This window comes from Martes martes (genome assembly GCF_963455335.1).
Source record: "Martes martes genome assembly, chromosome: 8".
Taxonomy (NCBI): domain Eukaryota; kingdom Metazoa; phylum Chordata; class Mammalia; order Carnivora; family Mustelidae; genus Martes; species Martes martes.
This window is the reverse complement of record NC_137895.1, coordinates 50,814,539-50,842,537: the sequence shown is the minus strand read 5'-3', so window position 1 is coordinate 50,842,537 and position 27,999 is coordinate 50,814,539. Positions and strand designations below refer to the sequence as shown.

Below are 27,999 nucleotides of genomic sequence, written 5' to 3'. Positions count from 1 at the left end.
GGTGCTGTTCTGCTCCAGGTTGGCCTTCATTCCACGATGTGATCAGTTCGGATGCGATCACATTCACGGACGACTTTTCCTACGGGATGCACCGGGTGGAAACGAGCTGCTCTCAGGTCAGTTAACCCCACCTGAAAACCCACTGTGATGCCCCCTCTGCATTGCAAACACTTTCTGGACTCCTGGTTGTGCTAAATATAGCAACTAAGGCCAAGTGACTGATCATAAAAGGGAGGGAGGAGCACAGTGCATTCTCTATATAGTAATGATATCTCAGTCTTCAGATGTTCAGTAAGTGCAACTGAATGCCAGTCATTGGCCACAACACTATTTAAAAAAGAGAGAGAGCGCGAATGGTAGGGAAAATCATCTTCAGTTGACTCAGTGCAGTGGAGAATGGGCTATTCTTAGGGCATGTGAGGATTTCACTATGTGGCTGTGTATAATCTGATGTTTTAGAGAATACCCCTCTTCCTGTGGTTCTGTGCATGTGTTGTTCACCTGTAATGATCCCAACATGGTCGGTCAAGTCCCCAGGGGTGGCTTTCCCCATGTGGGTGTGAGGAGAGAGGTTGGAGAATGGGCAGTGGGAAGAGAAGGTTCAGTGGTAGGCTCTAGAAGCTCGGAGTGCAAATATGCGGTAACGTGATGCCTTCTCTCCTTCTAGTATATGGACTTCTCTTTGTTTCCATGGATGTTCCAATTAGTTCCTGACACTCTGCTCTAACTGAATCAGGGCTGGCTCTAGGGAGAAAATGAGCATATGTCGAGGAGGCAAAGATGGTTAATCTGTCATGCCAATGTCGAGGCTTGAACTGTTGGGTATTTTGTATTTAAACTCAAAGACATAGCCGGAACCTTTGTACACAGAATAAGAGCAACTGCACACTCCAGTCTAGAGTAGGTAGTCCTGTTCTGATCTGCTTTGCATAAGTGAAATGTCAAGTCTGAGTATTGTGGCACTGAAATTCATTGATACTACGGAGTAGTTTGTCGGGGGATGTCTGTTGTACATATCAGAGGTAAAGGGGGCACATCAGGCAGCTGAAATAGCAAAGTGATTGCCACAAAGTGGGCCTCCCTCAACATTCTTCTATTTGCCCTTTAACCCCCTTCATCAGGCACAAGAGTTTTAGGGAATAGGTGGCATATTTACTACCAAGCAGGGAGGGAGATTGGTTAGAACCCAACCATCTGATGAATTTGTGTTTTCTTTCCCTTTCCTAACTTACCTTCCTTCCTTTCTCCCTCCCCCCTTCCCACCCCACTTCCTTCCTTCCTTCCTTCTTTCCTCTTTCTTTCACTGAAGATTTTATTGTCTTCTAAGCATGAGTACCACTCTCTCCCTTGAAAAGCAGACTTCATATTTTAGCTAGGTCATACTTTCGGTCCACTCTTGTCTCTCAGATATGAGTCTCTGAGCAAGACATTGGAAATTTCCAATCCTGGGTCTCCCCCTCAGAGATTCTCATTGAGTTGGCCTGTGTAAGGCCTGAACACCAGCAGTTTTTAAAAGCTGCCCTGGTTAATGCTCACTATAAACTTGTGGGCTATATACTGTTATTCTTTCTTATTTTTTAGTTGAGAAAATGGAGACACAAAGAGGACAATTACACTTGTATAAAGCTACATTGATTCAAGCAGCAGAGCTGAGACAAACTTGGGCATTGAGCTCCAGAGCTCTAGGGTGCGTAGATGGACAGATAAGCCATAAAGAGTTACATTAAACCAAAAAAGTCCCATGACTTAGTTTAATTCAATTCATATTTGAATTTAATTGCTTTTAATTAATATTCTTATAACTGCCACAAAAACCAATTATGATTATCTCCCCAGGAATCTAAAATATTCAACAAAAAAGTAACCTGGTAGGATGGTACATAGCAATGTGTAACTTAGGTTCATAGTACTTAATAAACCTCTTTTAAGACTAACAGTTGTGTTTTGTTTTAAGCTGCCTTAAAGGCTGTTAATGACTGCTACTCTCCATTTTCTTTGGAACCCACTTTCAAACATTGAGTCCCATGAGAACCAAATAAACAAGGCACAGAAAAAGTGGGGCATAAGATAATAACTTTCCTTAATGCCCTATTCTCTGACGTCTCTGTGACTATTTCTTAAAAGTCACAGAACAAACTTGGTCCTTTGTGCCAGCCACACAGATAATACTAGCAGTGGTCAAGAAAAGACCATTATGAAGATGAAGTTGTTCTACAGTGACCAAAGAGAAACGAAACCTACAAGCTGCCCAAATCAGGCAACATTAATAAAAGATATTAAGCTAAACAAGGAACAGCTCTCAGCCCTTTGGTCAAAGGCCTAGGTGACTGTTAAACTTTAGGTCCTTTGGGTGAAGAACCAACACTGACCCCTCCCTTCTGCCTTCTTTCCCCACCATCTTCATTTCTCGTATTTAGAAAGTGTGTGGCTCCCTCTTAAATGAAAGTCTTAAATTTGAAGAGAAGAGGGAGGGGAATTTATTCTGTTAAGGCATGTGTAAGAATACATCCTCTGTGAAGTAAGTTGCATGGAGAAAATAATCTGATTCCAACATTAAAGAAAGATGTGTTTCCTGGATTCTTCTCCCTGTGGGCAGAGCAGGGCATGTCTGCCTCGAGAGAGCGGTAATATCTCACTGAAGTGTGCTGGGTGTCTGTCTCTTCCTTCCTTCCTTCCTTCCTTTCTTTCTTTTTTGCATGTTTCATCCACACATTTATTTTCCTTTTGTTCTACATTTTTCTTGAGTTTTTTTTTCTTTTCCATTTTCTCACTCATCCTTTTTATCTCAACTGGAAAAAAATAACTGACTTAATGGTTTCCATACAGAGTAAACACTTGTATTTTGTTTCCTAGTTTCTCATTCTTAATGCTATTTTTCATGATCAGTTTGTCTTTTATTTTAACCTTCTATTCTTTCAGTTTATGTAGTCTTCCTCCCGACTCAGAGCTTCTCCCATCATTTTGGGGGGAAGTGGTATAGGAAACTTGACTCTGATCTGCTTCTCGTCTTTCTAAAATTTTTTTTTTCCATTTTGAATTCAGATGGTTGTCCTCTCTCTGGACTGAATTGCAACAAGGTGGTTTGTCTGATGAAGAATCTGTTAGATGCTGTAGATATCTCATAGACATTCTCAGTTGGACACATTATGTGGAGTACTTCTTTCCTTGTGGTAAAAATGCCACATCTACACATGAAGACCCTCTTACTGCCATCTTCTACAAATGAGCTGAGCTTCCGTGGACACAACCAGTAGGCTCAACCTACTTGCCTGGCCTTTTTTTTTTTCTGTTGGTCCCTAATTTTTACTCTGATATTTAGGATTCTTCTTTTCCTTTCCTTTCCTTTTTTTCTTTTCTTTCTTTCTTCTTTTCTTTTTTAATTGTGATACAGATCATGTTATGTGGTGAATTAGACCTCTTATTTGGGTGGGAATTATTAATGTACTGGGAGCCATAACTTACCACCTCTTTATACTAACCTGTAGTTTTTCCATGTGTCATGTGACTTCTTTAGGTAGTAATACTTTAGTAAGATTTTGTTGAGAAAGTTAAGATTGTTCAGTTTGATTTAGTACTGTCATCACTTTTTAGAGAAAGAGGGCGGTCAGGTCCTTCTAAAAGAATTGCTGGGTGAGAATCCCAGCACGCGGCCTGATCTTTAAGTTAACAGCACAGAGAACCAGCAAGGGTGGTGGAGATTCTGCCGCACCTTCTGTTAGGACTCCTGCTTGTGGAGGGAATAGGTTGCCCTGTTACTTTCTGATTTTTGTTGCAACCATATTTGTTTGCTTTTCCTATTCTACGGGCTGAATTGTGGAATTATATTCTAGTTATCTCTTTAAAAGAGGGTCCTTACCTTAAATCTGTCCACTTTAGTATCTTCTCCCCAGCTGTGGCAATTTTCTAACAATTTGCAGTTACAAAGATTTTTTTTTTTTAAGTTTTATTGACTCTGTTCATCTAGTGATAAAATAATGTTGCGTCTATCCCAGTTTCACGAACTACTCTGAATAGTTGTTTGACAGCTTCTTCTTAATCCTCCAAGCCCAGCCTGTTAAATAGTGCTTTGTCAGGAGTTTAAATTCAGTGCAAAGAGGTAAGAGTTACATGGTTTAAGCTGTAGTTCAGAGAAGTAAGTCCCTCCTGGTAATACTTGGGGAATTCTTCCTTCTTTAGATCAAAATTCTACGTCTGCAGCAAATGGGAGACCAATAAATTACTTAACTTTTGGTAATCATCTTTAAGGAAACCATCAGATAGATGCTGAGTTTACGCGAGTTGGAGTCTACTTTTGCCTGTTGCTGTTACTAGCTGGAATTTACAGTAGAGTTCCTTAAGTTTGTTTTAGATCATTATTAATTTGTTCTATGGCAGCCAAATCAACAGAAAGGTAAATATCCACCCATACACGGCATTTTTCAAAAGTTAAGCAGATTTTGGTAAAACCCCAAACCTTATTAATCTTTTGCAGATGACAACTGATATATTGCTGATGATTAAAGTTACCCATGTGTTACAATAGGGTTTCAGACTCACAGCCCATCTCTCTTTTTCTTGATCTTTCAGTAAAATCATAATGCTAAACTGGTGACTTCACAATCATTTCCTTGGCAAAAGATTAATATCACAAGCACAGAGGAAAAGAGCCCTACTTGCACACAAATGTCTTCAATAACGGTGGGAGAAAACAGGATACTACTGGCAAAGTCAATTGCTTTTCTTCTTATAAACTCTTTTCTCCTTCTCATCCTGCCCCATGTGCCCAAGTGTAAAAGCCCCCGCTTTGAAACTGCTTCATCTTGTAGATCAAACACTTAAGAGAAAATGACAATAATAAAGCCCCCAAACATCCTAGACATAGCTGGGAGAAAACCGTCTAGGAGAGTTGGAAATACATCAGTGCAGAAATATGTAACTGTGTTGAATGCACTATTTGTGTTTCTTATGCACACGATTGAGAATTGCAGTCAGATTTTAAGGAATTATGTTAAATTTGATGTTCAGTCACTTTTTGGGAACCCGGGGAGGGGGGGGCTCTTTTCTCTTGGTTCTCTGCAGGTTCCCCAGTTGCCAGATTTTCTGAGTGGGAGGCTTCGATGATAAAGGATTCCTCTGGGAACTCTAAAATGTCCCTTTGAACAATTATCTCATGCTTTTTTCGGAATGAGAGCTAGAATATCCACTTGTCACTTGTAGCTTCCTATACAACAAATGCATAACCATTTTCAAACAACTTTCAAAAGGCACACCAAAGATTTTACCCTGAAATAAATCATTAACAGCAGGTCTCCGAGATTTCTTCATCGGGCAGCCAGTTTGTTTCAGTTACAACCAGGTGTGCTGAGAGCCCAACACATTGCCAGTTGGCCGGGGCCAGGGAGGCAGAGCTCGCAGGCGGCTAAAGAAACAATGCATCACTGACAACTTCCATTCATCATCCCAGCCTTCGGCCAGGGGTAGAGGCTGGAAAGAATGGGCTCCATGTGCGCTCCCCTCGGGGAGGAACCTTCAGAGCCTGTGCACTTTTCAAAGAAACTGGATAATAGTCGTTTATGGGAGACTGGGTGTACCTGGGGAGGGGGGTGGGCGGGGAAGCAGAAATGGCGCTGCGTGGTTAGGCTTCCTGCAGACAAACCGCTTTGCGGCTCTGCGGGCGTCGGGGTGAGCATGTGTGTGGTGGCGCAGACCGAAACGCACACCTGGCTACGTTTTGCTATGTTGCTCCTCCCTCAGTTATCAGAGCCTGGGGTGAATCTTCCAGAACATCTTGTGGTAAGCACGATGAAGCTATCATTATCATTTGTAGGGGCTCTCTCCTTTTCTGAGGATTTCCCTACTTCATCCGCATCCCATAAGGTGTTCTGCCAATGATTTCTGTTGCCTCTTTCTAACTGTGTGTCCTCTTCCTCGTTCCCCTTCCCTTTTCCTTTCAGATTAGGGACATCTAGAATCTGTTGTTTTTCTTTCTGTGTAAGCGAAACACCAGTTCCGGATTTTACAGATGAAACTGCAGCCCAATAAGCAACTCGGTTCAACAGATTACATTAACTCTAAGTTGGATTTGTTCAAGATGATCTGGGAAATGAAGACCATATCAATACTCCTAAATAGCTTCAAGTGTATCCTTACTGTGTTTTATTTTTGGAGTCAGGTAAACAGAGCTATTTTCTAGATATGCCCAGGAGATGATTAAGAAAGATAATGTCACTTATTTTGTCCAGATAGCTGTATTCCCTCATTAAAACACAAAACCAGAAAACCCATCTGAGGCTTTTATGTGCAAAGTCCACCACTCAGATGCCAAGTGAGCAAATGCCAGAGCTGCACGTGAGATCGATAATTGTGCACACACACTGGTCACCGAGAGCTCGGGTTCCTGTTGGCCTGCACCCTGACTGTTTTGGCAGCGAGAAATAGGTGTTTTCCTGTGTCCATTGAGTAAGCATATGTTTTTTTACTGGTGCATCTTAGCTGCTGATGCCTGAAATTTGGCCTCAATTGTTTATAGAAAGGAAAAGCAATCTGAGCTGTCAGCCTTGATATTACCTAAACCTGCATAGAATGTGGTAAAATAGAGCAAGATTTGTTTTTTAGGCCTGTTTCATATTTTCCAGGCAATAGATCAAATCAGTTCAGGGTTCATTTTTAGTTCTTTAATAAGCTGACACAGTATGTTGGCAGTAAAATAAGAATGCACTTTTAACATGGAAGTGCCATATAGTCAGAGTTGCTATTTGTGCTGTTTATTAATAACTCAAGAACCCCTGGGAACTGAGTGCAGCACTTAGGATAGAGAAACTGAGATTCTAGTTCTTTCCATTGTAATAAGCATGATCCTTCACTTCTCTCTCATCATCTCCACTTGGTTCATTAGCCCAATTCCCATGTCAGTTCCTATTCTCTTTCCCCATAATTTCTAAGGGGACACCAAGCAAGCACAGTGAGAAGAATTAATAAATCATCTGTAGGCCTTTTCTCTCATGTTCTTCCCTAAATCTTGACTCTCCTGTCTGCTTGAAATGCTCCTCTGATAGCCACTCCTTCACTTCCTTTGGCTTCTTATTCCAGAGTCACCCCAGGAGAAGAGCCCCTTGTCATCATACCTGCAGTATCAGCCCCGAACCCCGACACTTCATATCTCTTGCTCATATTTCCCCTCTCCCACCTACCATACTGGACAGTCAATTGATCTCTTTGCATGTTATCTGCCTCTCCTCCTAGAATGTAAGCTCCATGAGTCCAGGATTGTTGCCTGCGTTTCCAGAGTCCGAGACAGAGCCTGGCGTGTAGCAGGTGCTCCTTAGATCCCTGGTCAATGAATGAATGGAAGTCCTTTGCTCCAGGCTTTGGTTTCTCTGGGACATGTCAAATGATGTGGATTCGCAGCCTGTTTGAATACGATGCGCTAATGTCTCTGTCTCCCTCACTCCTGTCCCTGCTCAGAAAGGGGGCAAGATAGCTAAGTGTGACATACCCTGGTGTCTCCAGGAGTCGTACCCAGCCTTGGAGGGTTCGGGGTGGGGCTCTATGCCCTGAGCCAGCCTTCCTGGAGAAATGATCTCTGGGCTGCATTTCTCTTGAAAACCGTCATAGCCAACCATCCCTCCTTCTGCTTCTGCCCAGATTCAGGGCCTCTTCTCCTTCCCAAGGTTTTTGGATTGGCAGGAGTGTGGATTTGAGCTTATCCCTTCCCACATGGAATGCAGTTCACTTGGGTAGAGAAGCTAGCCTCGCTCCACCTACTGGAGTCCAGAATAAAAAGACGGTGTGGGCTAGTGACACTTCTCCTTGTCCCACCTGCAGTCCTGGTGACTGTGGCACACATCTGTTGAGCCTTGCCATCGCTTTGCCGGGCTCCAAGAACATCCAGGGCTTGTTTGATGTTAAGTTTTACTGCCCATGAACGCAAACAGCACCTCGGTCATGGCCAGTTAAACAGTATCTTTTACGGTGGACTTGTGCATATCTGAAACCCACCCATCCACAGCCAAAAAGTCATGCCAGTGGGGAGAGATTTTCTTCTGCCATGTTTCTTACGAGGGGAGATCAGGGGTCAACTCAATTCATAAAATTACTGCAGTCATTTTTCAGCTGGCTGAGAGACTTCATAGATCAAAAAATACAGTGGCTTCTAAATGATTTCTGATATGCACAGTTCTAGCTTTTTTTAAATTCTCAGCATGTGGTGTGGAGCCTGCCAGAAACCATCTCTGAGGCTATTGACAGGCGGACGAGAAATCACCCATGATGGTTTCCATCGTTTCCCTACAGGCTGGTCATCCATTTCGGCGGCTGACTGTGAGCCCGTCTCAAAGCCTGCTTTGTATGCGCCGCCCTTACGTTTTCGCTCTTCTCTTTCAGTGCGGCGCTCACCTCGGGCACATTTTCGACGACGGACCGCGTCCCACCGGCAAGAGATACTGCATAAACTCGGCTTCCCTGTCGTTCACGCCAGCCGAGGGCAGCGGCGCTGACGGCAACGGTGGGGCGACCTCCCCACCTCCCGCGGGGGACAGAGCCGAGCTGTAGGATCCCCGAGAGCCGGGCAAACAAGTGTACTTAATGCGCAGCTTGTGAAAAACAGCAAATACTCTGAATTGTCTATCTTAGATCTATTTTTTCAAGAAATAGAAGGGCAGTTTTGTGCTATCGATATTTTTCTTCTTTGGCTTAGACAGAGGCCCCAGCCGTCCATGTATTTTGCTATCGACTAGATCGGGAACGCTTTATCCCTTCAGCGAGTGGAGAGGGCGTGGTGGATCGCTTTCCCAGGCCGCCTGAATACCAGTTGTCAGTTTTCTTTGAGCACACAGCTGCTTTTGCGATTTCTCCCCCTTGGCTTAGGAGACGGAGGGTGCTCGGGGTTCCCACCAGAGATCCCTTCCGCGGTGGTGAGAGCAGAGCCCCCAGCTCGGGGCGCAGGCCTGCAAGACACGTGGCCCGGCGGCATTTGGGCAGGCCTACCTGAGACAGGGCGGACGGATGCCTGAGGAGACTGCTCAGCTCTGGAAAGTTTGAGCTAAGGTCGTTTATTCTCACTAAAAGGGTGTGAAGGTCTAAAGTCTTTCCTTATGTTAAATTGTTGCCAGATCTGAGGGTGGGGGGGCAGAGAGTTACAGTGAGTGTTGTGGTGGAGAAGTAAACATTACCTCACGGTGAGGCCTTTATTTTATTTTATTTTCTGTTGAAAACATTGGAATGTAAGACAACGGTAAAATGCCGAGCCAGCCCCGTTTTGCCCAAAGGCCGCGCAGAGAGCACCTAACATGGCCTTTTTGAAGTCCGTCCCTCCACACCTAACACCAGCTGCAGCTGGGAGGGCATTTTGGTAAATCCCACTGTGTAAAATAAAATACTGGGACAACACACCTCATCAAGGCAGCAGAAGTAAGGGAGAGCCGGGAGGACCAAAGAGAAGTCCTGGGTATTGAAATACCCACGGCTGAGCGGAGAAGCCGACAATAGACTCCAAGTAACAGAGCCCAAAGCTGGGGATCTTGTGCACAGAAGTTTGGGTGACTTCTGGAAGGATGCAGGGGGTTAAAATGGAAAGAACCAGGAGCTCAAGTCCCACCCTGCTGTGTGACAAGGGGACAAGCCACTTAGTCTCTCCATGCCTACTCTTCGTTTAAAAACCAGGACTCACATTATTTGTAAAATAATTGACACTCTCAGGGCAAATTTACTGTATTGCTGTACCATTAAGATCGGTGTCATAAAATTAAACTGATCTGGTTTCTAACTGCCTCAAAGACTGAAGCCCAAGCATTTGAAATGGAAAGAAGCAGAGAGAGGTTGGCTTAGCTGATTGGTATGGAAACAGTCGGGCCAAGAGCCAGAAGTTTTTCTTTGTAGCTATATGGCTGGTTTTACTCTGAGAAGCTCTGCTCTGTTGCTCTGTAACGCTTGCCGGAATGGATGTCATTGTGCATGATAAGGTTTCCACAGGCATGAACAGTGATGATTTAAGATGATATTGCCATAGCCAGGTTTGAGGGTACAGTTTATGATGGATAGATACTGTGTTTGTAGCCACAAATGCTAATCCTGCAATGTAGTTTTTTTTTTTAATATTACTTTTGTAAATCTTTGAAAGCTTATGGAAACTGACATCTTACCTTGTAAGCACCAAGACAAAAATAAGAAAGAGGGACACTTGACAGTTTTACAATGAGAAACAATGAGAAGTTAAAATGAGAAGTGACAAATCCAAGTGGCAGTGTGGTCATGGCCATATTCTTCCACGTGTCTACACATGCTCCCTGGCGAGGCCCTGCCTGATACTCTGGTGACTTCCTTGTCACGTATACTCTAGCTTCACCATGCCAGATGAGTCACGTTCTTCCTTCTTCGGCCCCCAGTTGTTTCACCTTAGGCCCTGGCGTCCTTCTTGAATTGAGATGCAAGATTTAAGACCGTGGAAGCCACAGCCCCCAGACCATCCTAGCAGCCCGTCCCAACCTCACAGAGGAGCCCCATCAATTCCCAGAGACCCAAGGATCCCATGTGGGATTGGCTAAAGAAGGGGCTATCCCCAGACTTCCCTGCCACAGTGGACATCTGTCCCTTGGGCCACATAGCGCATCTCCCATTGCTCCAGCTACATATAGTAGCCTGCCCCAGGTTTCTGCTGGACACGAGCCACCGTGTCGAGGTAGACACGAAAGATAAATGAGGGGCTTCTTCCCCCTCCCCAGAGATTCTGGACTCTCATTGTTCTCTCGTTTTTACTATCAGGCTTAACATTACCCTCTAAAAACTCCTTTTCTAATCCTTGTCTTTGTTCCAAGAAAAGCCAGCTTTTCTCCTACCACATTTTCCAGCATCAACTTTAGGGAAAACACAACATCCATCGAAAAAAACAAACAAACAAAAAAACCCCCAGAAAACAAAAAAACGTGGGGTATATACATGTGGTTTAATTCCAGGTTGCTTTTGAGTTTAAGTGGTATCAACTTTCAGTATATTCCTGTCTTATGTTAAAGAAATATATTACTAAAACGTTGGTGAGCAATAATGTCAGCTGTCGAGCACTAGATTTATTTTTGCAGGATATGGAGTGCAATGAACTGCGTCAATATGGCAAGGTGTATGTGATCTGTGGGAGTTGTGCCATTTAACATAGGAAATGCACAGGACTTTCCCTCTCTGCACTCAGCCCTTACTGTACCATTAGGAGATGCAGGTCTCTGCTGGTGGGTAAAAAGGACATCCATATAATCATGCAGAATGGATCTGAAGAAAGCAGCAGTATATATTACATTAGAGAACATTTCTATATGTTTAAACTCTTCACTTCTTAGATGCATTTAAATACTTAATGCAAATAACATAGCAATCTAAAAGCCTCTCCATGTTAATCGAATTGAAATGCCTTGTTTTAAATGTGGAGTACTATGAAAGGGATTATCACTTGTTCTGAAGGTCAGATATTTTTGTCTTAGATAGCTTTGTAATGATTTTTCTCCAAACAATTCAAAACTTTTGAAAAATGTATGAGATTTTCATTGAAAGAACCCTTTTCCTATGTTTATTGTATACAGAAATTATGCAATAAAATTTCTTTATAAAAATGCTCTCTTCTCTGATTCCTGGTTATTTTTAGCACAGATATATGGACCATCCATCGGAGTTTGCCGTAGACTGGTCTGTTGGCCTCCTCCCAGCTGATATGTGTGTATTTTGCATAGAGGGCTTTTTATCTGATGTGATCTTTGCATGGAGGGACTCTAATCAGAGGGTCATGTCGGATTCTCCAACGCCCAGGCCCCAGGAAAGGCCTCCAGTGTTCTGAAAGATTGGAGGAATGGCATTTGCAGCCTTACTCAGCTTTCCCCTCCGCACAATCCTCAGTAGCTTCTGTACATTTTGGGGCTTCACATACGGACTTTGGGGAGCTCCAGTGTGATGATAGCTTTGTGGGCAAAAATGTACGAATGATACCATGCTGATTCCTTTGGCTTCTGTTAAATAATGTGCCGGGAAACTTCTATGGTTGTCAAGGTTTGGTCTCCAGGGAAATATGGTAGGCGTTCCCTGCTGCTCAAGGATGAAATCCCCTTTAAGAGTCATCTGTACGGACAAGTTTCAGCGTAGTATTATTTGTTGTTGAAATTTTTCATTTAAATGTTTTGGTTTGTTCTACTGACTTGTTTTTTTGTGTGTGTGGAGGAAAAGTGAGGTGGTGAAGATTTTGCTTTTCAGCCAATTCTTTAAGTCATAATCCTGGGATCTTGGAATCCACAGGCCAGCAATGTCCATAGTGTACTTAGAACAGTGCTTCTCAAAGCGTGGTCCCCAGGCCGCAGGGTCTGCAGTGCCTGGGAACTTGCTACCAATACACATTCTCAGGCCTCCTCCCAGACTCACTGCAGTAGGAATTCTGGGATGGAGTCTTAGCTATTTTTGTTTTAGCAAGCCCTCCGTGGGATTACGGTGCTTGTTCTAGTTTGCGAACCATCGCCTTGGAACTTTTAGTGAGGAAAAGTCAATTAGTCTGAATTTTAAAAGCATTTCTTTATGACTCAAAAATGCCTTGTTTGTCATCGGTGGTTGTCTTTTGACAGAGATGGAACGAACGGTTGTCCCCAGGCTTCCTGCCTCTCAGCTGTTCTTATCCTTCCCTGCGCATTTATTTGTCTTGTTCTGGAGCACTAGCGTGTCCTCATCAACCAACACCGCCTTCACTCTGGTTTGCCTTTCTGGATTGAATCTGAGCTGCTCAGTAGTGCTCGCCTCTGCCTCTCTAGAACTGTAGGATATCCATGGCAGTACTCAGCTCAGCAAAGCCAAGAACTAGAGAACAGTCTCGGTGCAGAAATTGGCATACGACCTTTCCCATCTCTTCTGTTTCTTTGTACCTGTACCTTCCATCATCATCAACATAGGTTTGTTTGGTTTTTTAAACCGTCAAGAGATTTCGGCCATGTATCTGAATTGTTGCATTATTTGGTCAGAAAACTGCTGTCATTACCCGGATCTTAACAAAGAAATGAATTCTGAGAGATGCTGGCATACAAGAAAGGTTGAATTAAAACTTGTCCTTGGGGAAAGGTTTATAAGTATCTGTACTGACTTTTGATTATAGTTTTTTGAGCACTATGGAAATGACAGAAATATTACCATTTTGAATTGGGATCTGAAAAAGTACCACGTGCCACAGAATATTCTAGCAATCCACTTCCTATCCACTTGCTCCCAGAGGCTGGCCTCATCCTGGACCAACCTGGAAAAAGACAGGCCAGATAATGACCAGAGGTTCTAGACCAAGCAGCCCCTGAGAGTCTGCCATGCGCGTGGCAGGCTTTCACAGAACTGTCACCGGTGAAGGCCCAAATGTCCTGAGATCTGGGAACGACATCAGATCCTCAGGCCCACAGACTTCCCCAATTTTCAGGCTGGCTGTGGAAGCACACTCACTTGTCAGATTACCAATGTCGGGAACCTCATTCTTATTTCAAGCTTTGCACTTTCCCTCCCTGCAGGGTCCACCACCTCCACTCCCCGCAAATGAACTCCCACATTATCATCCAGGCTCAGCGCGAACCTGACATATTTTCAACAGTGAACAGCAGGGAAGTCCTTCTGTAGTGACCAAGTGCGTACTGCAGCATTGTACCGACGGGGTGAGAGTGTAGAAAGCTGTAGAAGCAGCTAGAAAGCAAAGGAAGGCAGAGTGTCTGTATTAGCACAGGAGATAGTTGTTAAGAGGTAAGCTATGGTTGCCTGAAGCTTCATTCCCCAGGCCCTCGGCCTCACCATGGGATTTCTCTTGACCTTGATAATACTGTGTATTCAGTCATCTCTGTAAGTCAGGCGCTTGGTCTGTTTTCTTTAATAAGAGGTAGGTAGTCTTATCCCCATTTTACGGATGGTGGAGCTAAAGCCAGACCAATTAAGTCAAGTTACACAGCTGGTACAGAGCCAGATTGAAATCCATGTTCGTTCAAAGCTTCCTACTTAGCACTACGCGGCCCCCCAGGTAGAAGACTGGCTATTGGCTACTGTTCAGCAGCAGACTTTACCGAGGCAGAAATATGTGTTTATATCATTTCTTATTTCAAATTAATTGCAATTTGCCCTTCCAAAATATAATCTGCAATATGAATGCTTTATTTCAGGCGGTGCTTAATTAATCATCGTACACCTTGATTTTTTTTTACTTCAGTGATGGAGAGCTTAAGTTTTTTCCTAAGGGCTCACAATATTCCTAATGGTTTCTAACTACCACATAGACACACACACACACACACACACACAGAGCCACCTTCTGGATCCAAATAGAAAAAAAAAGAAGAGAGGTGATGTTAAAGATGTCCTTGATCAAAATATCCCATTTCTGGCACAGCAGATCCGGTTAACCTCTCATCTAGAAAGAAATAGAGCCCTGGGGGTGGAAATGGGGTGTTCTTACCGATGTCGCTAAGTCGGGAGAGTCTGCAATCAGAGGCTAACGAGGGGGGCATAGATTCCTGAGGGCTCTCACCACACCCAGACCCAGAGCAGGTCTGCAGGGCATATGATGGACCTATCCCAGGAACTGACGGAATAAAGAGGTTTATTTCTGTTTGATTACGATTCATGACAGATTGATAACTGCAAAGGCATTCAAACTTGGTGTTTCGTCCCCCTCTTCCCTTTAACACTACAGCTTGGAAAGCCAGTCAGGCATCTGGTGTTTGTTAGATGGCTGTGTTGCATCATCCTTATGATTGCTGGGGAACATCTCCTAGCATTCGAGCGATTGGAGGGAAGACCACGGGGCACAAAATGGCCTCATCCGGTTTACATCTTCATTACTGTGCTTCTCACATACCTGCTTACATCTGGAAAAAATCTCCAGGTAAACCTCTTGGGCTCTTTTTCTAAAGAGTAACTGTAATTATTAGGGTTATACCCAAATTCAGCTTAGAATAGGTATGTGGCTGAACTTCAGCCAAAATCCTGTGCCTGTCTAAAAGAAATTTTCTTTCTTTCTTTCTTTCTTTCTTTCTTTCTTTTTTTTTTTTTTTTTTACATCCAATTACATAGGAGGGGCCTTTTCCCCCACACATGGCCAGTGGGGTTCCTGGTTCTCTACACCCAAAGCTTCTATTTATGGCCTGAGGGAAAAGACAAGGAGACTTTAGGGGGAAAAAAAAAAAAAACACAAACAAACCTTAAAGATCTCCTCAGGTCTCTCGCTGGCTTTTTCCTCAGGACCAAGTCCCAATTCTGATCTGTATTACAGGTCACGTCAACTTTCACAAATGCCAAGTCTTTTCCCCACTAGGTACTATCACAAAATTGACCTTGCCAAGTAAGAACATCAAAAAAAAATTTCTACTCGACTGTTTCCTGCTTCTCTCACTTGGACAGGGTTCATCCATTCAACGCACATTTCTTGAGCCCTTCCTGGGCGAGGCACAGAACCCCACAAACGGAGTAAGCCTGGGTACCTGCAGTTAGCCGGGGAAACAGACACGCAGCTGATTACATGGAGTACCGGTGTGTGGCATAGGGCGCACGTTAGTGTGGACAGAGCATTATGAGAGCTCGACTGGGAGAAGGATGCACTTTGCCCCAGGAAAGGGGGATCGCATAGAGGGAGGCAGAGTCAGGGAAAGCTTCATTTAGAGAGGAGACAGAACGTATTTTTTGAAGAGTCTGTGGCATTTTACGAAGAAGAAGAGAAAATAAGATCGTTTAGAGAAATGGACGGTCACTTGGCTGCCTCCACTCTGGGATGTGGGCCAAACAATTCTGCGGTAGAACTGCAGAGATCCTTCCCAATCCAGCAGCCACCCGCCTGTTCCTCCCCTTCCTTACCCCACCCCCAGCCATTCAGACTTCTGCCACATTTCCCAGGGGCACATACTTTCTGCCTGAAATGCCCTTCCTGCCTCTTCCGAGTGGTGGACTCGAGACATCCTTCAAACCCGATGCTTGCGTGAAGTACGTTGCTAATTTCCTTTCCTCCCCTAGCACAGTGGACTTCCATTATCATTTGTCTATGCCTTGCTTCTAGAGCTCATCCCATTGATTAATTGTTTCCCTCACCAGATTGGGAGTTCCTCTTGAGGACAGACGCTTTGAAAAAACCATCTTAGTAGATGGAACAAAGCTAGATCAGGTCTAAACAAAACAGATGGTGAAATTCATTTCCACTCCTCTCTCATTTTCTCTGTCCTGCCCCATCATTTCTTCTAACACCCACCTAGATCTGTCCTCTGGGCAAAGCCCATGTCCCAAGCCTCTTTGCCCTTTATGATCCTTCTAGGAGCTTAATCTGACTTACTTACCCCGTACTTACCCCAGTGTTTAGTAGAGGCTGGACTCTTAAAATTCATTATCTCATTTGATCTTCTGGGTTAAGAGAGAAGTCACAGACTGGATGCTGAAGGTGGGCTTTTGTTTTGTTTTGTTTTTGCCTACTCCTTTTAGCATCCAACTCTTTTTTTTTTTTTTTAAGATTTTATTTATTTATTGGACAGAGAGACCACAAGAGAGGGAGCACAAGCAGGGGGCGTGGGAGAGGAAGAAGCAGGCTTCCCGCTGAGCAGGGAGCCTGATGTGGGGCTGGATCCCAGCACCCTGGGATCATGACCTGAGCCAAAGGCAGACACTTAACAACTGAGCCACCCAGGTTCCCCATTGCCTACTCCTTTTAAAAAATATGTTTACCGGTATTTAAAAATCAGGAGAGCTTACATAAAAATCCATTTCCAGATTCTTTTGATAGAGGGGAAATCTGGCAAGTCTGGGTAGCTAGTGGACGGTGCAGAGTAGCAGCTGAGTACATGAGGTGATGACATTCCAGCTTTGCAACAAGCCTCATTATTTCCTATGGACTCCCATTTATTTTCATATGGGTGCTGTTTTATTGTTTATTATAACAGACAAATATTTTTGGTATCCTTGTCTCCACCAAAATGGGCAAATAACATATAAAGGTTGGAGGCCACATGACTTTTTTTTTTAACCTATGTATGTCCTGTAGGTGTTTGGTTGATGACCCCTGAGGCAGGCAATACTATTATTTTTATTTTACAGATAAGATAGGTTAAATAACCTCACTATGATAACATATCTAGGAAAAAATTGGGCAAAGACAGGGCCATTTGACTCCAAAGCCTTTGCATTTCAATGGAGACTTTTCGGTCCTGCAGCTCCAAAAATGGGAAGTTCTTATTCAGGTACATTTAGTGTGGGCACTTACTTTTAAATTATGTACTTTTAAATTATGTATATTTGTCCCCATAGTAATGTAGTATGCACATTCTAAGATATACACAAAGATGGAAAATTTTTAAAGATGAGATAAAAAATTCAAAACATAAATAAAAAAATGTTTCAATGTTACGTTAATGGTACCAAAAATATTTTTGCTTTTACTAAAAGATACAATATTTTTAGCGAAAGTGGTGTGATTTGAATACATCATTAATGTTTTAAATTTTAGGTTTAACAGTTTGGTGAAGCAGGGTTTGAAGGTCTGGATCTAAATTCAATTTTTTTTAAATACTTGCATCAGTGGTTGACATCACTGAAAACTACATTCCACAATGACAACCCTATGGAAAGCCACACCATGGGCTCACTGATGGATCAGGATACTCATTTTTTACATCCCAACCACTGGGAAGGTGTTATGGAATTTTGGTTAGGAGATCTTCATATGCCCAGATGTCAAGAAAGTATTATTGCAAATTATTCAGATATTTAAAAAATTATTTAGCAAATGTGAAAAGTCCATTGAACAGTGTTGAAAACAGATTTTAAAATTCAGATCCTAAGTTTTGAAAGCAATCGGATGTAAGATATTCTTTAAGGTAAGACATCTTTTTGTCAATACATATCGCATAAAAATGGAAATAGTTCCAAATACCCATTTTCAAAATGCTCCCTCCAAAACTTGAATTTCTTTTAAAAGGCAGTTAGTTATTCCTTGTTGAGATGTCACTTTTGCCTGAAAGGAAGGGATTGAATATATTTTTTAAAGACAGTGGTTAGATAGCGTACTTCTAACAGACGCTTGTCATCACAGAAAATGTTGGAAAACTTGGAACTTAAGAAAAAAACCCTTAGCTTTAAGGTCAAAAATCCTTTCATGAAATAGCTAGCAAGTATAAAATATTGTCATAACTATTATTGATCTCCTTGCAAGGTATTTTAAAGATTGACCGTATTTCCATATCTTATTTTTATAAAATTAACCACACCAATGACATCCTGGAGGACTTCTGGCTTCAATCCCTTAGTGAGAGGGCTTTTTTAAAGATCTTATATATTTACTTGACAGAAATCACAAGTAAACAGAGAGGCAGTCAGAGGGTGGGGGCAGGGAAGCTGGCTCCCTGCTGAACAGAGAGCCCAATGTGATGCTGGGCTTGATCCCAGGACCCTGAGATCATGACCTGAGTTGAAGGCAGAGGCTTTAACCCACTGAGCCTCCCAGGCGCCCCAGGGGATGACTTTCACCTGCAGGAGGTCTTTCTGTAACCTTCTCGTGGAATCCATTCGTTTCCCTAATACCCTTCACCAAAGCAGCCGTGACATGGGTGGTTTGCCATAGAACACGTTGATTGAATCAATTATTTCCAACTTTCCTTTATGGGCTCACACACACAACAGTAGTTCTTCATTGTTGAAAGAAAATCTAGCAAATACCATAAGCCGAGACATGATAAAAAAAAAAATCGATGCTTTAATACAACTTCGGAGAAAATCTCTACACGATGCAATTTGTTCTATTCCTCGGTTCTTCGCATCTTCAGCGTGCTTTCTCTGCATCTCCTGGTGGCATTGACTTTCTGTAAATACATGTTAGTTTGTTACCATCTTCTTTTCATATTACCTTAGACACTTGCCTCAGCGCAGGAAAACCAATTGGCATGTGATCTTTCATAGTTTACGAAACGTGATCCTAAGTATATTGAAGGTTGATGAAGTGGTGCTATGTGATGTTAAACATCACTAAAAAATTGAAAGGTTGTTTTCACATTCTGAGCACTTGGTAACTAAATGTGGAACTCACCATGACAGTCTCATGATCTGCTGCTAATAATTCAAGGTACAATGTCCACTCAGAGTAGGTGCTTTGTTAACAACTGTGGATGTGCACTGATATTTTCATTTACTCAGCCTAATGACTTCACAGTTTTAACTGACTCTTTGATGGATCTGATGATCATTGCTTATACCTCATAAGTGACTTTAATCAGAAGCCACCTGAATTAGAAGTGGCATCTGTGTCATTTACTTGTGACTCGTTTAGACTTACATTTTTATTAGCTTCAGTCTGCACTTTAGTTGTGAAAATCATCTGCAGACATTTCTCGGTACTCTGAGGGTTCATCTCCTTAACTATTCATTGCCCATGGACTTTGAGTGGGTGCATATGCAGGTGTCTCTAGGCAACACTGGGGGTGAGGACCTCCCACTTTTGCCCGTGGGACATGTAACTATCAGACCCGTGAACCCAGTGAGGGTCCCAATGTCAGTCTGTAGATTAGACATAAGTAATCCTTACTTTGCATGATCATGTGAGACCATAACAATTACCATGTAAGCTGAAACCGTTCAAAGTGACTTTTATAATCAACTGGGAAAATTCCAGTTGTTCTGTGTTCTTAAAAAGTTTGGTTAAACCACTGAAAGCTCTCTTACAGCCTGTTGTAAATGCATTGGGAAATGAAGAAAAAAAATCTAAAGCTCTTATTTAATATGGGGTAGTTTAAAACATTACAAATACTGAAAATGAAAGTGTTTTGTTTCCCTGTAAAAAAGTAGTTTGAGTAGCTCTTGCCTTCTTTTCATTGTTTGAGACTCAAAGAGCATTTTTTCCATACAGTGGTGACAAAAGTCCTGTGCCAACTGTCCATGGACAGCTGGCGGCTGTTCTGACATGGCCACTGTGGGGACGACTGGGTTCTCCTCTCCATGTCCCTCACAACCCCTCCACCTGGCTGGCCTGTGCACGTCCTCATGCTGTGATTAGGAGAGAGAGAAGAAGTGTGCGAGTACTCTTCATACCTCTGCTTGTCTCATTTGTTATTGTCCCTGTGGCATTAAGCAGGTTACATGACCAACCTGGAACCGGTGTAGGCAAGCCCTGCCAGAAGGGATGGATACAGGAAGATACGAATAATTAGACCCAGTAATGGAATCTGTCAAGTCTAGTAGGGAGCCCTGTAAGTCCTGGCCATCCTTGTTTCCTGGCCACCATCTTAAGAAAGTTCCTTAATACTTCTGAACCTCAATTATTTCATGGTGACTTAGCCTGTGATATATTTCTTAAAATATTTTCTAAATTAAAAAAACCATATCCTCAAATTTAAAAAGCACAATAGTGCTAAAAGACGTAATAAAACAGAGATCTTGGCCCTCCTTCCCATTCTATTATATTCCCCAGGCATGGTCACTTTTTACCCTTCTTGTTGTCTCTGCTGACATCTTATCCATATTTTGAAATAATATTACATGTTTCCATCTATTGATTCATTAATTTTAGATATCATCCATTAATCTATTATTTTACCTCTCTTACATCCCTCTTTTCCCTCCCCTCATCCATCCAACATAGTTATATTACAATTTTAGGTTATATCCACATTTAGGGTCTTCTAATGATTTACTGTTGAGCCAAGTTAGAATAGTATTATTACATATTTTTCCTGTGCAACTTCTGATTTTCCTGGGATTTCATCACCGTCTCATGTTTTCACCTGTTCATTTATTCATTTATTTCATTGACTCTCTCATGAAGCCTTTCTACATCTTCCAACAGCTTTGTAAAATGACTTTCAAAACAATTTTCCACTTTCTCAAATACATGAGATAATATATTAGCTACATCTTATTCTTAGGAGTATCCATTACAAAGTCCAGTGTGCTTGCACCCCCCCCCCCCGCCAAGTCTAAAATAAAATGTCCTGTTCCAGTTTGGACGGCTTGCTCTCTAGACCTTCTGCACTCTTGATGCCCTAGATCCTTATTCCGTCATCATCCTGAGGCTACCCATTACTTTTCTCGTGCTGGTTCCGTTGTTACTGGATCCCTTCATTTACATCTTCATTTCATTAGGGCAGATTTTGAGTTTCTGATGAAAGGGCATACCCAAGGTTAAACTTTTGAGATGTGGTATGCTTGAAAGTATTCTGCTCTCACACTTTATTAATCTTTTGGCAGTCTAGAATTCCAAGGTGAAAATCATTTTCCCTCCAAATTTGGAGGCACTGTTTTATGGTCTTCTCTTTTCTAGAGTTGCTGTTGAGATATCCAGTGGAGACTCCTGTCCTTTGGATGTGAACTTTCTCTGCCTCTAGAGTTTAGAAATGATCTTATACCACAGGGAGGTCTTCTGCCATTTGTTTTGATGGGAACTTGGTGAGGTTTTTTTGTTGTTGTTTAAGTGGGCTCTATACCCAATTCAGGGCTTGAACTCACAACCCTGAGATCAAGAGTCACATGCTATACTGACTGAGCCAACCGGGCACCCTTGGCAAGTATTTTCAATCCAGAGATGTGTGTCCTTCCATTTTGAGAAATTTCCTCACTATCCTTTGCCTATATACTTTGTTTTATTTGTTCTTTCTCTGTGTAACTTTTATTAACTTAAATATTGCACATCTTGTATAAATTTGATTAATTTATCTGTCCTCTATTTTCTATTGCTGCATCCTTCTGTTCTCTTTTCTAGGACATTTTCTCATATTTCTTTACAACCACTTTATTGAATTTTTTTCTACCTCCCCTATCTACATATTTTCTCCACTTCCAAGAGCTCTTATCCCCTGGTTGCTGTTTTTATAGACATCTTTTTCTTATAAAAAAATAAAAATGTAGTATCTTCTTATTTCTCTAGAAAAGTAAATAAATAATTTCAAAATATTTTACTTCTACCCTCTGCATGCAATTTTTTGGGTTCCTCTTCTATTTGTTTTGGCCTCTGTCTTCTACAAGGAGATTTACCTCAAGATCTGGTTCATCCTTGGCTGTCCATGTCCAGTTACAAGTGAGACACTCAACTGCTAATTGTGCCTGAGTGGAGTTTGCTGCCTGTTGGGTATGATGGTAGAAGGACTGGGTTGTTCTTTTTATTTCCTATGGGACCTCAAAGGTCTGCTTGTTTTCACTTGACAGAGTATAAATTGGTACAACTTTGGAAAACTTGATGTACAGATGATCTGTGTTTTATGCTGGTTCGACTCAGCGATTTTCTGTCTTTACAATGGTGCAAAAGTGATATGCATTCAGTAAAACCGTGCTTTACGTTTTGAGTTTTGATCTTTTCCTGGGCTAGCAAAAGCCGAAGCTTCCAGTCGTCCAGTGATCACAAGGGTAAACAGCCGATGCCCATCCAACCATTTTGTTTTACACTTTCAGTACAGTATTCAGTAATCACATGAGATATTCAATATGTCTGTATTATAAAATGCGCTTTGTGTTAGATGATTTTGCCCAACTGTAGGCTAAATGTTCTGAGCACACTGAAGATGGACTAACCTAAGCTATGGTGTTCTGTATATTAAATGCATTGTCAACACCATATTTTCAACTTATGATCGTTTATTGGAATGTAACCATGTCATAAGTTGAGGAAGACCTGTTTTATTCCCCCCCCCCCCCGTGGTGATGTCGTTTTTCTGGAGAAAGATCACCCAATTGCTTGTTGTCTCTGAATCTAGAGAATGTCTGGTGCAGTTGCTCTAGAATGTTCCCTGTCTTTTTGCCTATACTGGTAGAGCCGGAGGTAGAGGGAGAACTGGGGAGTCTGATTTTCCTTAGATAGACATCTATATATTATACTTTATAAGGTAGTACTTAACACAAACAATGTAATATGTTTGTAAATATGCACTATAATATTAAGATGAACACCTATTAACCCCACCCACCATTTAAGAGTCAGAACAAAAAGAAAAAAATAGAGTCAGAACTATAACTAATACCTTTACATTTTATCTATGTGCTCTTCTCCTAACCTTTACCCCTTCTTGCTCTGAGTGGTAACTCCAATTCTAAATTTTGTATTTGTTTTCATCTTATTTTATTTAAAAAAGCAGTTGTTATCACATATATAAATAACAATCAAGCTGTATGTTGTCCTCTGTGACTTTTCATTTTTCACTCAGTATTTTTACTGATTCATTTACCTTCTTGTTTGTAACCATATTTCATTCATTATAGTGATGTGTACTATTCCTTTGTATGATATACAAGTTTTATTGTATTTACTTTATAATTTTTAATTTAAATTCCATTAGCCAAGGTATAGTATATCATAAGTTTTTGATGTAATGTTCAATAATTCATTAGTTGATTATAACACCCAGTGCTCATCGTATCATGCACCCTCTGTAATGCCCATCACCTGGTTATCCCATCCCCCCCACCTCCCTTTCCACAACCCTCAGTTTGTTATGTGGAGTCAAAAATCTCATATGGTTTGTCTCCCTCTCTGATTTCTTCTCATTCAGTTTTCCCTCCCTTCCCCTATTGTCCTCTGCACTATTCCTTATGTTCCACATATGAGTGAAACCATATGATAATTGTGTTTCTCTGATTGACTTATTTCACAGCATAATCCCCTTCAGTTCCATCCATGTTGATGTAAATGGTAGCTATTCTTCCTTCCTGATGGCTGAGTAATATTCCATCGTATATATGAACCACATCTTCTTTATCCATTCATCAGCTGAAGGGTATCTTGTCTCCTTCCATAGTTTGGCTATTGTGGACATTGCTGTGATGAACATTGGGGTGCATGTGCCCCTTCTTTTCACTACACTGTATCTTTGGGGTAAATACCAAGTAGTGCAATTTCTAGGTCTTGGGTAGCTCTACTTTTAACATCCTGAGGATTCTCCATGCTGTTTTCCAGAGTGGCTGTACCAGCTTGCATTCTCACCAACAGTATAAGAGGGTTCTCCTTTCTCCATATCTTCACCAAAATTTGTGGTTCCCTGTCTTGTTATTTTTAGGCATTCTGACTGGTATAAGGTGGTATCTCATTGTGGTTTTGACTTGTATTTCCCTATTGGGAGGTGATGTGGAGCATTTTTTCATTATTACAAATTTTAAATTGATTTGTCTGTAAATGGACATTTTGACTGTTTTCAGTTTTTTGTTATGACACGATGTTGTGTGAAACTTTCTTTTGCACATCTCCTGGTATACACATGTGTAAGAGTTTTCCTTTGCTGTCATAACAAATTCCATAAATCTAGTGGCTTAAAACAACAGAAATTATTATCTTCTAGTTCTGTAGTTCAGAAATCCAACATGGGATTCACTGGCTGAGAACAAGATGTTGGCAGGGCTGCTTTCCTTTTTGGAGGCTTTAGGGAAAAATCCGTGTTCTTGCCTTTTACAACTCCTAGAGGCCTCTTTTCTGTCCCTGTACATCTTTATTTCAGAAACAGTACCTCAGCCTCAGAACCTTCTCACACTACTATTTCTCTGACCACATCTTCTGGGAAATGTTCCCTGCTCTAAACTACTCCTGTGATTATACTGGGCTCACCCAGATAATCCAGGATAACTTCTTCATCTACAGGTCCTTAACTTTTAATCACATCTGAAAAGTCCCTTTTGCCTTTTAAGGGAGTATATTCATAGGTCCTGGGGATTAGACACCGTCATCTTTGGGGTGGGGCCATTATTTTGTCTAATTAATTTCTCTAAGGTGGATCCCGAGGAATGAGGTTGCTGCATCCTGGTGTATGTGTATTTTTACATGTCAGCTGCACTTAAGAAAATGACAAAACAATTTTTCAAAATGGTTGTACCAATTTATACTTCTACTAGCAGTGTGTAGAAATTTCTGTATCCTTGTCAATACTTTGTCTGATTGGACTTCTTCCTTTTGGCCAATCTAGTGTCTGTACATCATCACAGGCTTAATGAGAGGTTCCCTCAGTACTAATGATGGAGAGCATTGTTTCCAAGGTGATTGCCATATGTGTGCATTCTTTCGTGAAAAATGCTTATCCATGATGTTTGGCCATTTCCCCCATTTTTCTATGGCTATCTTTAAAAAACAACTTACTTATAGGCATTCTTTTTGCATGTGAGATATTAATATCCTTTTTTTTTATATGTGAGGGCAATCTTTTCCCCAGTTTTTTGCTTATCTTTCCACTTTCTTTATGGTGGCTGTTAAAGTTTGTCTCCAGTCAACAGTTATTATTAATTTCAATGTGGTAAATTTATCAATTTTTTCTTCCATTTGTTACCACTTTTTCCCCTTATTTTGCTATATTGGCAAGAATACCCAACACAAAATTGAACATTATAGTGTTAGCAAAGGTCTTTGTCTTGTTCCTGATTTTAAGGAAAATGATTCTTACTTTTCACCTCTAAAAATGTTATTGTCGTAGGTTTGGGAGATGATCAACTTAAGGATATTCCCCTCTCTTTGTTTGGTGACAGTTTTTATCATGAGTTGGTGTTGAATTTTTTTCAGTGCTTTTTCTGCATCTATTAAAATTATGGTATTATTTTAAGTTTTTAATATGTTATTTTGGCAACTTACATGTATGGGTTTTCTACCGCTAAACCATTCTTCTGTCCCTAAGGTAAACACCACTTGGTACAATTGGTTCCCCAGTCTTTTGGGTGAGATTTTGGCATCTGGGTTCATGAGTAAGAGTTCCGCATAGTTTTTCCTTTTCATTCATTCTGTCTTTACCTGGTCTTGCCATTATAGTATACAGATTTTATACTGTTAGTTGGGGTATTTTGCCTTCTTTTCAATTCTCCAGAAGAGTTTGTATTAGATCAGAATGATTTGTTCTTTGGTAGTTGGTAGAGTTCACCTGTAATAACATTTGGGCCTAATGCTTTCTTTGTGGGATTATTTTAACTACTGATTTTATTTCTCCAGTGGTTATAAACTCTTCAGACTTTCTACTTCTTCTTGATTTCATTTTTATTAGGCTTAATTTTTCTAAGAATTTGTTTACCATGCCTTTGTTTTAAAATTTAAAGACATCCAGTTTTTCATAATATTCAATCTTTTTAATATCTGCTATGTCTACATTTAAGTGCCCCTTTTCACTTTTATTACATTTTAATTGCAACTCATTTGTTCTTGATTAAGATAACCAAAGATTTTTCTATTATATTTTAGTTTTTGAAACATCTAGGTTTTGGTTTTGGCAATCCTCTCTGTTGTATCTTTGTTTTCTCCTTAGTACATTCCTGCTCTTATTTTGTGTTTTCCCTTTCATTCTACTTTATTTGGGTTCTTTTCTCTGACTTCTTAAATTGGATGCTTGTTAATTTCTTTCTTCTTTTCTGCTACAACAATTTAATACTTAAACTCCCTTAAAACAGTATTTTCTTTGTATCCTATAAATTTTTGCTTTTATATGTTCATTATCATTGACATAATCTTTTAAAAAAATTCCAGTGAGACTACCTCTTTGGCTTATGAATTATTTAAGAGTGTGATTTCTCATTTATATTTTTATTTCTGATTTTTATTTTAATTTCACTGTGGCCAGAAGACAAAGCTTGTATGACATTTATTCTTTAAAATTTGCTGGGGTATATTTTATAGCCTATAATATAGCTAATCTTTATAAATGTTTCCTGTGTGCTTGAAAAAAAAATGTATATTCTAATTGCTAATTCTCTTATGTGATAGTGATTAACTGCATCATTCAATTCTTCTCTATTTTCATGAGTTTTTTTTTTTTTTTCTTTGTCTGCTTGACCTGGAATAATTGACAGAGATAGTTTGAAATCTCCCAGTATAATTACAGATTTTCAGTATCTCTCTGTAGTTCTATCTTTTTGAACTTTGTATATTTTGAGGCGAATTTTTGGTGATACATGTTTAGTATAATTATTTCTTCCAGGTGAATGAAACATTATCAGTATATACTGATCTTCTTTGTCCCAAATAATGGTTTTGATTAGTATCTATTTTGTTTGGTAAAAAAGGTAACAATTCCAGGTTTTATTGTTCAGTACCTATGTTTTTGAATGTACTTTTACATCCAACTTTGCTGTTACCTTATACTTTATTTTATTTTTTTAAAGTTTTATTTATTTAAATAATCTCTGCACTCGACATGGGGCTCAAACTCACGACCCCAAAATCAAGAGTCACATGCTTTTCTGACTGAGACAACCAGGAGCGCTGTTACCTTATATTTTAGTAGGACTCTTTTAAACAATATATAGTGGAGTTTTTCTTTTTGAAAATCAAATCTCACAATCTCTTTTAACTGGTGAGTGCATATATGTGTGTGTGTGTATTATATATAATAATTCATATATATGAATTATTGTCATATTTGGATTTGTTTATGCCATCCTAATTGATGTTTTCTGTGTTTCCTTCTTATGCTGTGCTCTTTGTTTTCCTGTTTAAATTAATTTTTGTTTATTTTTTACTTTTTTTTTTAATCAGTTTGGGAAACTTTTTATTAGTTAAAAAGAGCCTCTCTTTTTAAAATGTTACCCTTGGATTTACCATGCATATTGAACCTTACCACATCTAAGTTTTTCAACATCTGAATAAGTCAACAACATAGTCTACCTTGATGTTGATCACCCATTTTCCCACTTAGATATTCTTGTTACATACTTCTGTCACTTTGTTCAGCTCACAAAATAAGTATTATTATTTATACTGACTACACATAGAGATAGCAATGGCTTGCCTCCATGTTTACTGATTTTTTTGCTCACAGTTCTCTTTTGCTTTCCCAACCTTTCTTCTGATTTCTAAAGTTCATTCTTTAGTAGTTTCTTTGGTTAATGTCTAAAGTTCATTCTTTAGTAGTTTCTTTGGTTAATGTCTTCGGAGAATAAATTCCATCTCTTCTTATTTTTCTAAAAAACTTTTATTACTCTCATTCTTAAAACTTATTTCTCTTGACACATAATTTTAATATGATAGTTATTTTCTCTCAGCACCTGAACATATTATTTTCTCTTTTTTAGCTGTCTTAATTCTTATTGTCTCATAGGAGGCATCTCTCCTCTCTATGAGTGCTTTTAATA

The 27,999-nt window shown here is 40.6% G+C and overlaps 1 protein-coding gene across 1 annotated transcript in view; it reads left to right on the top strand.

The window, feature by feature from the left end:
• MSRB3 (methionine sulfoxide reductase B3) overlaps nucleotides 1-11,576 on the top strand; it is a gene marked incomplete at its 5' end in the record, with an annotated part of 170,261 nt that extends 158,685 nt beyond the window's left edge. The window contains 2 exon segments of the mRNA XM_080812504.1: nucleotides 19-116; nucleotides 8,362-11,576. Of these exon segments, the coding sequence (XP_080668630.1) occupies nucleotides 19-116; nucleotides 8,362-8,529 (266 nt within the window). The 3' untranslated portion in view covers nucleotides 8,530-11,576.
• Between the last annotated feature and the right edge of the window lie 16,423 nt (nucleotides 11,577-27,999).